General features: G+C 53.4%; 1 protein-coding gene across 1 annotated transcript in view; it reads left to right on the top strand.

Moving 5' to 3' along the window:
* LOC119958374 (misshapen-like kinase 1) overlaps positions 1 to 14,553 on the top strand; it is a 189,500-nt gene that overhangs the window by 54,698 nt on the left and 120,249 nt on the right. The window contains exons 8-10 of the mRNA XM_038786859.1: positions 9,700 to 9,875; positions 9,989 to 10,058; positions 14,033 to 14,243. Coding sequence (XP_038642787.1) covers positions 9,700 to 9,875; positions 9,989 to 10,058; positions 14,033 to 14,243 — 457 coding nt within the window. The remainder of the gene's footprint in view (positions 1 to 9,699; positions 9,876 to 9,988; positions 10,059 to 14,032; positions 14,244 to 14,553) is intronic.

Genomic DNA, 14,553 nt, shown 5'->3' with positions numbered 1-14,553 from the left:
CTGAGGAACTGAACAGGTTTTTTGGGTCGGTCTTCACAGTGGAAGACACAAATAACATGCCAGCGACTGATAGAAATGAGGCTATGACAGGTGAGGACCTTGAGAGGATTGTTATCACTAAGGAGGGAGTGATGGGCAAGCTAATGGGGCTGAAGGTAGACAAGTCTCCTGGCCCTGATGGAATGCATCCAGAGTGCTAAAAGAGATGGCTAGGGAAATTGCAGATGCACTAGTGATAATTTACCGAAATTCACTAGACTCTGGGGTGGTCCCGGTGGATTGGAAATTAGCAAACGTGACGCCACTGTTTAAAAAAGGAGGTAGGCAGAAAGCAGGAAATTATAGGCCAGTGAGTTTAACTTCGGTAATAGGGAAGATGCTGGAATCTATCATCATGGAAGAAATTGCGAGGCATCTGGATAGAAATTGTCCCATTGGGCAGACGCAGCATGGGTTCGTAAAAGGCAGGTCGTGCCTAACTAATTTAGTGGAATTTTTTGAGGACATTACCAGTGCAGTAGATAACGGGGAGCCGATGGATGTGGTATATCTGGATTTCCAGAAAGCCTTTGACAAGGTGCCACACAAAAGGTTGCTGCATAAGATAAAGATGCATGGCATTAAGGGTAAAGTAGTAGCATGGATAGAGGATTGGTTAATTAATAGAAAGCAAAGAGTTGGGATAAATGGATGTTTCTCTGGTTGGCAATCAGTAGCTAGTGGTGTCCCTCAGGGATCCGTGTTGGGCCCACAATTGTTCACAATTTACATAGATGATTTGGAGTTGGGGACCAAGGGCAATGTGTCCAAGTTTGCAGATGACACTAAGATGAGTGGTAAAGCGAAAAGTGCAGAGTATACTGGAAGTCTGCAGAGGAGATTTGGATAGGTTAAGTGAATGGGCTCGGGTCTGGCAGATGGAATACAATGTTGACAAATGTGAGGTTATCCATTTTGGTAGGAATAACAGCAAACGGGATTATTATTTAAACGATAAAATATTAAAGCATGCCACTGTTCAGAGAGACTTGGGTGTACTAGTGCATGAGTCACAGAAGGTTGGTTTACAAGTGCAACAGGTGATTAAGAAGGCAAATGGAATTTTGTCCTTCATTGCTAGAGGGATGGAGTTTAAGACTAGGGAGGTTATGTTGCAATTGTATAAGGTGTTAGTGCGGCCACACCTGGAGTATTGTGTTCAGTTTTGGTCTCCTTACTTGAGAAAGGACGTACTGGCGCTGGAGGGTGTGCAGAGGAGATTCACTAGGTTAATCCCAGAGCTGAAGGGGTTGGATTATGAGGAGAGGTTGAGTAGACTGGGACTGTACTCGTTGGAATTTAGAAGGATGAGGGGGGATCTTATAGAAACATTTAAAATTATGAAGGGAATAGATAGGATAGATGCGGGCAGGTTGTTTCCACTGGCGGGTGACAGCAGAACTAGGGGGCATAGCCTCAAAATAAGGGGAAGTAGATTTAGGACTGAGTTTAGGAGGAACTTCTTCACCCAAAGGGTTGTGAATCTATGGAATTCCTTGCCCAGTGAAGCAGTTGAGGCTCCTTCATTACATGTATTTAAGGTAAAGATAGATAGTTTTTTGAAGAATAAAGGGATTAAGGGTTATGGTGTTCGGGCCGGAAAGTGGAGCTGAGTCCACAAAAGATCAGCCATGATCTAATTGAATGGCGGAGCAGGCTCGAGGGGCCAGATGGCCTACTCCTGCTCCTAGTTCTTATGTTCTTATGAGAGCCAGGGGAAGATCCGTACAGGAGTTGGGCGTTACTGAGCGAGAGCCAGGGAAATATCCGTACAGGAGTTGGGCGTTACTGAGCGAGAGCCAGGGGAATATCCGTACTGGAGTTGGGCGTTAGTCAGCGAGAGCCAGGGGAATATCCGTACAGGAGTTGGGCGTTAGTCAGCGAGAGCCAGGGGAATATCCGTACAGGAGTTGGGCGTTACTGAGCGAGAGCCTGGGGAATATCCGTACAGGAGTTGGGTGTTACTGAGCGAGAGCCAGGGGAATATCCGTACAGGAGTTGGGCGTTAGTCAGCGAGAGCCAGGGGAATATCCGTACAGGAGTTGGGCGTTAGTCAGCGAGAGCCAGGGGAATATCCGCACAGGAGTTGGGCGTTAGTCAGCCAGAGCTCGGGGAATATCCGTACAGGAGTTGGGCGTTAGCGAGAGCCAGGGGAATATCCGTACAGGAGTTGGGCGTTACTGAGCGAGAGCCTGGGGAATGTCCGTGCAGGAGTTGGGCGTTAGTCAGCGGGAGCCAGGGGAATATCCGTACAGGAGTTGGGCGTTACTGAGCGAGAGCCAGGGGAATATCCGTACAGGAGTTGGGCGTTAGTCAGTGAGAGCCAGGGGAATATCCGTACAGGAGTTGGGCGTTAGTCAGTGAGAGCCAGGGGAATATCCGTACAGGAGTTGGGCGTTAGTCAGTGAGAGCCAGGGGAATATCCGTACAGGAGTTGGGCGTTAGTCAGCGAGAGCCAGGGGAATATCCATACAGGAGTTGGGCGTTACTGAGCGAGAGCCTGGGGAATATCCGTACAGGAGTTGGGCGTTAGTCAGCTAGAGCCAGGGGAATATCCGTACAGGAGTTGGGCGTTAGTCAGCGAGAGCCATGGGTATATCCGTACAGGAGTTGTGCGTTAATCAGTGAGAGCCAGGGGAATATCCGTACAGGAGTTGGGCATTACTGAGCGAGGGCCAGGGGAATATCCGTACAGGAGTTGGCCGTTAGTCAGCGAGAGCTCGGGTAATATCCGTACTGGAGTTGGGCGTTAGTCAGCGAGAGCCAGGGGTATATCCGTACAGGAGTTGTGCATTAATCAGTGAGAGCCAGGGGAATATCCGTACAGGAGTTGGGCATTACTGAGCGAGGGCCAGGGGAATATCCGTACAGGAGTTGGCCGTTAGTCAGCGAGAGCTCGGGTAATATCTGTACTGGAGTTGGGCGTTAGTCAGCGAGAGCCAGGGGTATATCCGTACAGGAGTTGTGCGTTAATCAGTGAGAGCCAGGGGAATATCCGTACAGGAGTTGGGCGTTACTGAGCGAGGGCCATGGGTATATCCGTACAGGAGTTGTGCGTTAATCAGTGAGAGCCAGGGGAATATCCGTACAGGAGTTGGGCATTACTGAGCGAGGGCCAGGGGAATATCCGTACAGGAGTTGGCCGTTAGTCAGCGAGAGCTCGGGTAATATCCGTACTGGAGTTGGGCGTTAGTCAGCGAGAGCCAGGGGTATATCCGTACAGGAGTTGTGCGTTAATCAGTGAGAGCCAGGGGAATATCCGTACAGGAGTTGGGCGTTACTGAGCGAGGGCCAGGGGAATATCCGTACAGGAGTTGGGCGTTAGTCAGCGAGAGCCAGGGGAATATCCGTACAGGAGTTGGGCGTTACTGAGCGAGAGCCTGGGGAATATCCGTACAGGAGTTGGGCGTTAGTCAGCTAGAGCCAGGGGAATATCCGTACAGGAGTTGGGCGTTAGTCAGCGAGAGCCATGGGTATATCCGTACAGGAGTTGTGCGTTAATCAGTGAGAGCCAGGGGAATATCCGTACAGGAGTTGGGCATTACTGAGCGAGGGCCAGGGGAATATCCGTACAGGAGTTGGCCGTTAGTCAGCGAGAGCTCGGGTAATATCCGTACTGGAGTTGGGCGTTAGTCAGAGAGAGCCAGGGGTATATCCGTACAGGAGTTGTGCGTTAATCAGTGAGAGCCAGGGGAATATCCGTACAGGAGTTGGGCGTTACTGAGCGAGGGCCAGGGGAATATCCGTACAGGAGTTGCGCGTTAGTCAGCGAGAGCCAGGGGAATATCCGTACAGGAGTTGGGCGTTAGTCAGCGAGAGCCTGGGGAATATCCGTACAGGAGTTGGGCGTTACTGAGCGAGAGCCAGGGGTATATCCGTACTGGAGTTGGGCGTTACTGAGCGAGAGCCACGGGAATATCCGTACAGGAGTTGGGCGCTAGTCAGCGAGAGCCAGGGGAATATCCGTACAGGAGTTGGGCGTTACTGAGCGAGAGCCAGGGGTATATCCGTACTGGAGTTGGGCATGTAAGTTGTCCAGACACCGTACTGTACGTTGACTCAATCCAAGGCCTGACTGACCAGTTTTGCAGTGTACTCTGACACCTAAATAATATCCTCTCAAATGGTGAATGACGGTAATTAAAAAAATAAATGTGTTGGAAGCTGAGGACCTAAGTCTGCTGATGGATGATCCAAAATGGGTGTTTAGTCGGTTAGAGGAGCAGGCGGAGAGGTATACGGTTTCCTCTGGTGTAAGAATCCAGCTGAGATTGCGCCTATTGTGAAGTGACTGAGGGGGAAACCAGGCAAGGATACGAGGACAGAAGGAATTGGAGGATATGATCAAAGCAAATTACTGTGCATGCTGGAATCTGAAACAAAAGCCACCTTGACAAAGAGTCGCCCAGACCCGAAACGTTAGCTCCCTTGTCTCTCTCTCTCTCTGTCTCTGTCTCCACAGACGCTGCCAGACTGCTGAGATTGTGCAGTGTTTTTCTGTTTTTGTTGAAGAAGGTTAGCGGAGTTAGGATCGGCGAAATTGGAGAAATAATGGAGTGTAACGGACAGCCACAAACTTGTTGGGCCACAAGGCCTCCTTCACTGGTGTTTTATAAACAAAGTCATCATATAGACTATACATCCGGGGGGAGGGTGGTGCTAACATCGAGCAGAAACCAGACCACCTGGTCTGCGGAGCAGGCATGTAGTGGTATTAAACGGTCACGAGGGTGTGGCAGTGTAAAACTCACCGCAGTCCCAGGTGACCAGAGGCTGCTTTCCCCCTTGAAGGGGGGGGGGGGGGGGGGGTTGGTCGTGAATAACCTCAGCCGGTACGGGGATTGAACCCGCCGCTGTTGACCTCGCTCTTCATCACGAGCCAACTGAGCTAAGCCGCTGTATAAGATCGGGGAGCAGAACTTGCCCCTCTTGTCGGTCAGTGGGCGATTGATGATATGGATGGGAGATGGGGGGAAAATGATAAAATATGCTGAACGAAAGATGTTTTTACACCGCAGACTATATTTGATGTTTAAATGGTTAAAAATTATTACTTTGGTTCAGAAGCGCAGTGTAGGATAACACAACATACCTGCCTTAAATCCCCAAGGAATGCTGTAAAAGTCATTTATTTTGGTTGAAATTTTGGAAACGCCGTGGTGGAATTGCGCCTTCTGATCTTTCTGCTGTGTTAGCCTCCGCCCGCTCCCTGCAGCAGCCTGCGTGGAAGGCTGGCAGTGTCCGAGGTTTACCAAAACCCGAGGGCACGTTTCGGCGTCCAATCTAGTCTTTAGCACCGAGAGGGAAGCTTTGGTAGGTAATCAAGCCAGCAAAATAAATAAATAAGCTTACGGGGCTATTTTGGGGCTAACATTTGAAGATAATGGACTTCCTTGGAAATCTCGATTCAAGTGACATGGACGGCAGGTATAGTGTAAAGAAATTCCCAATTTTCCACGTTTGAATTTTCTGATGACGTTTATAAATGTTGTGGGGCCTGGATCTAAGTGCGTCATTACGAGTTATACCCCAAAATCCTGATCGTCAGTGCCACTATTCATATCTGATTATTAAAGCTCTTTGTTTGACTTCCAACATGGAGTTTTTAATTTTACCTCACAATTATTATCCTGAATTGTGCAAAATACATGCATTGTGTATTTATGACACCCGATTCCCTTCACCATGATCAGTGCAATATAAACATCGAAAGTTAGGGGTATGGAAGGTTTCTGCAGGCATAGAATCCCCACAGAGGGGCAACATAGTGGTGCAGTGGTTAGCACTGCTGCCACACGGCGCCGAGGACCCGGGTTGGATCCCGGCCCTGGGTCACTGCCTGTGTGGAGTTTGCACATTCTCCCACCGTCCGCGTGGGTCTCGCCCCCACAACTCGAAGATGTGCAGGTGAGGGGAGTTTGCAGGTCTGGCCCATATACAAAGGCTAAAACCATCAGTTTACCATGTGCAAGTCACCAACTAGCTTCCTACTGCAAAAAACATTGAGGCTTGATCACCTCCCACCCATGGGTAGCACAGTGGGCAGCACTGTTGCTTCACAGCTCCAGGGTCCCAGGTTCGATTCCTGGCTTGGGTCACAGTCTGTGCGGAGTCTGCACGTCCTCCCCGTGTCTGCGTGGGTTTCCTCCGGGTGCTCCGGTTGCCTCCCACAGTCCAAAGAGGTGCAGGTTAGGTGGAACAGCCATGCTAAATCGCCCATAGTGGCCAAAAAGGTTGGGTGGGGTAACAGGGATGGGGTGGGGGTTTAGGTAGGGTGCTCTTTCCAAGGGCCGGTGCTGCTTCGATGGGCTGCCTTCTGCGCTGTAAATTCTAAATTCTATGGTGAGGTGGATGGCCACACTAAACTGTCCCTTAATTGGAAAAAGAGAATTGGGTACTCTAAATTTAAGAAAAAGTTCAAAAGAAAATAGAATCCTTATGGCGCAGAAGGAGACCATTCGGCCCATTGAGTCTGCACCGATCCTCTGAAAAAGCACTGTACTCCGGCCCATTACCCCGCCCTACTCCCGTAACACCACCTAACTTTTTGAACACTAAAGGGGCAACTTGTAACATGGCCAATCCACCTAACCTGCACACCTTTGCACTGTGGGAGGAAACCGGAGCACCCGGAGGAAACCCGCGCAGACACGGGGAGAACGTGCAGACTCCGCACAGACAGCGACCCAAGGCCTTTGTCTGCAGCGATGTCACCGCGTGTGGTAAAGCGTCCTAGCCTCCACCCAAGTTGCTCTCTCGGCTGAGTTCCATAGCCGGGTCACATTGCCAGTTGCTGCTGGGGAGACTGATTGTGGGTGAGGAGGCGTGATTTAAATACAAGCCGAGTCTCTCAGCAGGGGTGGGAGGTGATTAAGCCTCAACGCTTTTTGCAGTAGGAAGCCAGGTGGTGATTCCACATGGTAAATTGCTGCTTTTTGCTGTTGTATATGGAGCAGGTCGGCAAACTCCCATCAATTGGCTCAGTGCTGCTCACGGCTGGCTACTTCAGTGCAAACTTCGGGATGGTGGGAGTGAAACAGTCCTGTTTTAATATCAAATTTAAGATTGCCTTGTAGGAATTCTCTTTTGCCAGGATTCCCCGTAGACCAATCGAAAAGCTCGCCTTAAAATTTAAACTCCTTTTCTTAAAGATGCCGCTTATTTTTGTTTTCATTAGGCCCTCTTGTGCAATTGGGAGGTTTTGACATTATAGATTGAACCCTGCATCAGAGCCCGCATTTACTCGCAGGTCATCAGCATACGTGGCCCTGCCAATCCAGAAGGTGCCTGGGCACCTCCTTGGCAGTGCTATTGACTAGAATGCTGATGGCACGGGTGGATTAGGCCCCGTCCCAGCACGGGTGGATTAGGCCCCGTCCCGGCACGGGTGGATTAGGCCCCGTCCCAGCACGGGTGGATTAGGCCCCGTCCCGGCACGGGTGGATTTGGCCCCGTCCCAGCACGGGTGGATTAGGCCCTGTCCCAGCACGGGTGGATTAGGCCCCGTCCCGGCACGGGTGGATTAGGCCCCAGCACGGGTGGATTAGGCCCCGTCCCAGCACGGGTGGATTAGGCCGCGTCCCAGCACGGGTGGATTAGGCCGCGTCCCAGCACGGGTGGATTAGGCCCCGTCCCAGCACGGGTGGATTAGGCCGCGTCCCAGCACGGGTGGATTAGGCCCCGTCCCAGCACGGGTGGATTAGGCCCCGTCCCGGAACGGGTGGATTAGGCCCCGTCCCAGCACGGGTGGATTAGGCCCCGTCCCAGCACGGGTGGATTAGGCTGCGTCCCGGCACGGGTGGATTAGGCTGCGCCCGGCACGGGGGGATTAGGCCCCGTCCCGGCACGGGTGGATTAGGCTGCGTCCCGGCACGTGTGGATTAGGCCCCGTCCCAGCACGGGTGGAATAGGCCGCGTCCCAGCACGGGGGGATTAGGCCCCGTCCCGGCACGGGTGGATTAGGCCCCGTCCCAGCACGGGGGGATTAGGCGGCGTCCCAGCACGGGCGGATTAGGCCGCGTCCCAGCACGGGCGGATTAGGCCGCGTCCCAGCACGGGGGTATTAGGCCGCGTCCCGGCAGGGGGGGATTAGGCCGCGTCCCAGCACGGGTGGATTAGGCCCCGTCCCAGCACGGGTGGATTAGGCCGCGTCCCAGCACGGGTGGATTTGGCCCCGTCCCAGCACGGGTGGATTAGGCCCCGTCCCAGCACGGGGGGGATTAGGCCCCGTCCCGGCACGGGCGGATTAGGCCCCGTCTCGGCACGGGGGGATTAGGCCCCGTCCCAGCACGGGGGGATAAGGCCGTGTCCCAGCACGGGGGGATAAGGCCGTGTCCCAGCACGGGTGGATTAGGCCCCGTCCCAGCACGGGTGGATTAAGCCTCGTCCCGGCACGGGTGGATTAGGCCGTATCCCGGCACGGGTGGATTAGGCCCCGTCCCAGCACGGGGGGATTAGGCCCCGTCCCAGCACGGGTGGATTAGGCCCCGTCCCGGCACGGGTGGATTAGGCCCCGTCCCAGCACGGGGGGATTAGGCCGTGTCCCAGCACGGGTGGATTCGGCCCAGTCCCGGCACGGGTGGATTAGGCCCCGTCCCAGCATGGGTGGATTAGGCCCCGTCCCAGCACGGGTGGATTAGGCCCCGTCCCAGCACGGGTGGATTAGGCCCCGTCCCAGCACGTGTGGATTAGGCTGCGTCCCAGCACGGGTGGATTAGGCCCCGTCCCAGCACGGGTGGATTAGGCCCCGTCCCAGCACGGGTTGATTAGGCCCCGTCCCGGCACAGGTGGGTTAGGTCCCGTCCCCGCACGGGTGGATTAGGCCCCGTCCCGGCACGGGGGGATTAGGCCCCGTCCCGGCACGGGGGGATTAGGCCCCGTCCCGGCACGGGTGGGTGAGGCCCCGTCCTGGCACGGGGGGATTAGGCCCCGTCCCAGCACGGGTGGATTAGTCCCCGTCCCGGCACGGGGGGATTAGGCCCCGTCCCGGCACGGGGGGATTAGGCCCCGTCCCAGCACGGGTGGATTAGTCCCCGTCCCGGCACGGGGGGATTAGGCCCCGTCCCTGCACGGGTGGATTTGGCCCCGTCCCAGCACGGGTGGATTATGCCGTGTCCCAGCACGGGTGGATTAGGCCCCCCTCATGAAAATTCCTCATTCTGTTGCACATTCCACTTAATTGAGGCACACTGGGATTTTGAAACCAGCGAGCTCATACAGTGCAGAAGGAGGCCATTCAGCCCATCGCGACCATCTGAAAGAGCGCCCTACCTATGCCCACTCCCCTGACCTATCCCGTAAACCCATCTAAGATGCACATCTTTGGATGCAAAGAGGGGCAATTTTTTGCATGGGCAATCCACCTGACCTGCACATGTCTGGATTGTGGGAAAGAGGAACCCACGCAGACACAGGGAGAACGCACAAACACCACGCAGACAGTCAATTGTATTCGGGCGAAACGTGCATGTTGCAGTTGAGGAGAAACCTTCATCCCCGCAAGCTGTAGGCTGGAGTGTAACCTGAGCCTGTGTAGCAAATCTTCGTGCCTTTAGCCACACCTGCCTGTACACCAGGAACATTTGTGTAAATTGCAACATGGCCTGTCTGTAACCTGTGCATTTCTTTTTTTTAATTCTTCGTCAACCCTTTCTTCGGTAGGTCAAGGAGGTTTATAGAGTTTATTGAGAACTGTCTGATAAAAAATTACACTCAGAGACCGTCTACTGATCAGCTGCTGAAGCACAGCTTCATCCGAGACCAGCCAACTGAAAGGCAGGTACGCATCCAACTAAAAGACCACATCGACCGGACCCGGAAGAAGCGAGGTGAAAAAGGTGAGGGCGGGGGTCAGCTCCTCGGTAGCTGTCACTGTCACCGTGTGCCTCGCTGATTTCTCTTCAAGTGTAATGGCCGGGACGCATAGTGACTGGTTTTCTTTCTTATACAGAGGAGACCGAGTACGAATACAGCGGCAGTGAGGAGGAGGAGGACAATGTTGGTGAAGAAGGAGAACCCAGGTGTGTTTTTCTCAAGGACAGAGAAGCTGCATTGTATGTGTGTGACGTGTTGGGCTGGCAGTATCAGAAGGATTATTTGTTCTTGCACCTGTTGGCTTCATGCAGCTCAGTTCCCACGGTACAATTTGAACTTTATCCGGCAGAATGGCTAATGTTGGCACTGAGGAATGACATTGTCTGTTTGCAATTCTCCGTGGAAGCATTGAGCGCCCTCAACATTTACTTGTCGAGTAAAATCCCCGAGCTCCGGAATTGTATCTTCTACTTCTGTCTGCAGACTCTCCCGAGCGAGGTTTTTGCTTGACCTGCGAGGGGGCAAAGTTCAGCGTTTAATGCCCATTGAGGCAGGTGGTGTTGGTGCTGGGTGATGGCAGCGTTCCCCCCCGCCCACCTTTTTAAAAACTTACAAGACCAAATCACTGTCTTCGACCCCTCTTCCACACTCTGTGCCGTGCCCCCCCCCCCCCCCCTCCCCCCACTCCTCGGCCGAGAAAGCAAAAGACTTACAGCCTTGGAACCCTCTTCAACAGCAAGCTGAGTTCCCAATCCCTTATGACTCCATTCAGAAGGACCACCTGGTTCCTTTCTATTAAAATCGAGGTGGGGGGGGGAGAGAAGGGCAGGTCTTCCCACCATTGATAAATTGTGTTCTTTAAGAATTATAAATTAAACATGCACGTATGTGAGACTTAAATACCAGAGCTGTGGTAAACTGTTAAAAGATTCCATTTTTAGCGGCTCTTCTGTGTGTAATTTTCTTTAAAAATTAATTGTTGGAAACAATAAGAAATGCAGAAAATCGCCCGTGTACAGCGTCAGTCAGGATTGTTATTGGGCAGAAACCTTCCAATGCATTCACTCTGAACAGCCATTTGCATATGGTGTGTGTGACATTGAGGTGGGGGAAGTTGAGAATTCTTTTCACACAGAGTTATGATAACTTCGGAAATGGGAGCAGGAATCGAGCGTGTGACCTGTTGAACGTGTATCGCCATTCCATGTGATTCACCGAATCCCTACAGTGCAGAAGGAGGCCATTCGGCCCATCGAGTCTGTACCGAGCCATGGAATGATTAGCCTACCCTATCCCCTTAACCCAGTAACCCCACCTAACCGTTTGGACACTGAGGGGCAATTTAGCACAGCCAATCCACCCAACTACAGCTTTGGATTGTGGGAGGAAACTGGAGCACAGACACTGGGAGAGCGTGCAAACGGGGATATGGTGGATTTACCATACATGCTAAATTGCCTCTTTGTGTCTAACGATGTGCAGGTTAACTGGGGTTACGGGGATAGCGCAGGGGAGTGGGCCCAGGTGGGGTGCTCTTATGGCGGGCAGTGGAGACTCGATGGGCCAAATGGCCTCGTCCTGCCTTCTCGGGATTCTATCCCCTGATTCACAGAGATCAAAAATCGATCTTGGCCTTGAAAGTATTTTGTGATGGAGCCTCCACTACCGCCTGGGCTAGAGAATTCCAAAAATTCAGAGCCGTTTGACTTTCTCTTTGTCCTGAGACTGCGCGCCCTTGTTCCACGTTTCCCAGCCAAGGGGCGACTGTCTCAGCATTGGCCCTGTGAAGCCCCTTGTTCCACGTTTCCCAGCCAAGGGGCAACTGTCTCAGTATCGGCCCTGTGAAGCCCCTTGTTCCACGTTTCCCAGCCAAGGGGTGACTGTCTCAGTATCTCCCCTGTGAAGCCCCTTGTTCCACGTTTCCCAGCCAAGGGGGGACTGTCTCAGCATCGGCCCTGTGAAGCCCCTTGTTCCACGTTTCCCAGCCAAGGGGGGGACTGTCTCAGCATCGGCCCTGTGAAGCCCCTTGTTCCACATTTCCCAGCGAAGGGGGGACTGTCTCAGCATCGGCCCTGTGAAGCCCCTTGTTCCACGTTTCCCAGCCAAGGGGGGACTGTCTCAGCATCTCCCCTGTGAAGCCCCTTGTTCCACGTTTCCCAGCCAAGGGGCGACTGTCTCAGTATCTGCCCCTGTGAAGCCCCTTGTTCCACGTTTCCCAGCCAAGGGGGGACTGTCTCAGTATCTCCCCTGTGAAGCCCCTTGTTCCACGTTTCCCAGCCAAGGGGTGACTGTCTCAGCATCGGCCCTGTGAAGCCCCTTGTTCTACGTTTCCCAGCCAAGGGGGGGACTGTCTCAGCATCGGCCCTGTGAAGCCCCTTGTTCCACGTTTCCCAGCCAAGGGGGGACTGTCTCAGTATCTCCCCTGTGAAGCCCCTTGTTCCACGTTTCCCAGCCAAGGGGGGACTGTCTCAGTATCTGCCCCTGTGAAGCCCCTTGTTCCACGTTTCCCAGCCAAGGGGGGACTGTCTCAGTATCTCCCCTGTGAAGCCCCTTGTTCCACGTTTCCCAGCCAAGGGGGGACTGTCTCAGTATCTCCCCTGTGAAGCCCCTTGTTCCGTTTCCCAGCCAAGGGGGGACTGTCTCAGCATCGGCCCTGTGAAGCCCCTTGTTCCACGTTTCCCAGCCAAGGGGGGACTGTCTCAGCATCTCCCCTGTGAAGCCCCTTGTTCCGTTTCCCAGCCAAGGGGGGACTGTCTCAGCATCGGCCCTGTGAAGCCCCTTGACAATCTTGAATATTTGAATGAGATTTCTCTCGTTCTTCAATACTCCAGAGAACGTGGACCCAGCTTGGCCCCCACGGGCCGCCGGTGAACCTTCGCTGTACCGCCTCTAGTCCAAGTGAACCGTTGATTGGATAGAGGGGCCAGAATGGCACACCGGATTTCAAGCGTGATCTCACCAAAGCCCCGTAGATTTATTTGTGGCAAGACTTTATTGTTGTGCCCCAGTCCAGAGGCCAACCTGGCTTTTGCAGCCCTAATTGTCTGCTGTACCTGCATGCTTACCTTTCTCTGTTCCTCGCATGAGTGCGTCCAGGTTTCTCTGGAGCATCAACGCGTACAAGCTTCGCGCCGTTTAAGAATTGTTCTGCTGCCCTGTTTCTTGAATCCAAGTTAATTATCTCGCACTTCCTCATTGTATTCTCTATCTGCCTCCTCGATGCCCACTCACCTGACCGTTGCAGCCTCTTTGTGTCCCCCTCACAGCTTGCATTCCCACCCAGTTCTGTATTGTCTCCAAACCTCGGTGCATTGCTCTTTGTCTCGGCCGATGTAGATTGGAGAAGGCTGAGGGCCCCAGGCTTGGGCCTTGCGACACTCCATCTTCTGCCAACTTGGAACTGCCCCATTTGTCCCTACCCTCTGCTACCCGTCAGCTAATCCTCTATCCATGTTGGATTCATGCCACCAGCTCCGTGAGCTCTTTTGTGTGAATAGAATCCAAATGTGCTACATTTACTGGTTTCCCTGTCATGTACCCCCCCCCCCCCCCCCAGTTACGTCCCTCAAGAAACTCAATAAATTGTCAAAGACGATTCCTCGTTCATAAAATGGTGCTGCCTTTATCGCATCATACCTTGTTTTCCCCTGTGCAATGCTAAGACCTCCTTAATACTAAATTCTGGCTGATGCCTGATGCCAGACTCTTAGACCTGTAGTTCCTTGTTCTCTTTCTCCCTCCCTTTTTTTTGAACAGCTGTGTCACCCTCGCAACTTGCAGCCTGCCGGGACTGTTCCCTAGAATCTAGGGAACGTCGGAAAATTCATCGGCAGCACATCCACTCTCGCTGCAACCCTCTTCCTTTAGAACCCTAGGATGTCCGAGACCATTGGGTCCTGGGGAGTTGTTGGAATTTTGTCCCTAGAGTTTCTCCATCGATCTGCAAAGAGCTGCCTGACGTGGGTCGTAGTTCAGTCGTAACTTTCAGGGGGCAAACTGTCAGGGCAGTAGGGCGAAGAGCAGGGGACCGTGACACTGTTTGGATAACCCCTTCAAAGGGCTGCCATGGGCGGGACGGGCCAAGTGGCAGCTCCCCGGTACAAGAGTGTCTGCACGGTGCTTCTCATTCTGTAATTCCTGAACACCTTTTGTTTCTGTTCTTCCCCCAACTCCACGGCAGCTCCATCGTGAACCTGCCGGGCGAGTCGACACTGAGGCGAGACTTCCTGCGGCTGCAGCAGGAGAACAAGGAACGCTCGGAAGCCGTGAGGCGGCAGCAGCAGCAGATTGGGTTACCACGCCGGGACACGGAGGAGCGCAGGCAGCAACTAATCTCCGAGAGACGCAAGCGCTTAGAGGAGCAGAAAGAGCAGCGGCGTCGGCTGGAGGAGGTAGAGTTTGCCCCAGGCTGCTTCAGTGCAAGTTGATTTATCAAGTCTGCATTTTGGGGTGTGTTTTTGTGGTCCCCGGAAGTTGCGTCCTCTTTGTCCGAGTGCTGCTTAAGATGGGGGGGGGGATTCTTGAGCCGTGTTAAACATTGATTTACTTTGGTGCGTTCCTGTCCAGGGAGCCCATAATGTTGTGGGAACTGATTTCTGTGTGCGCCTTGACTTCACCAACCTGCTGTTACACTCCACGTGTACCACGCTTTAATGCATGGACCGCATCACTCCTGTCGCAAGACTCGAGTTAATTTAACAT

This window comes from Scyliorhinus canicula, chromosome 29 (assembly GCF_902713615.1).
Source record: "Scyliorhinus canicula chromosome 29, sScyCan1.1, whole genome shotgun sequence".
Classification (NCBI taxonomy): Eukaryota; Metazoa; Chordata; class Chondrichthyes; order Carcharhiniformes; family Scyliorhinidae; genus Scyliorhinus; species Scyliorhinus canicula.
Note: the sequence above shows the minus strand (reverse complement) of the source record. Positions and strands in the feature narration are given on the sequence as shown.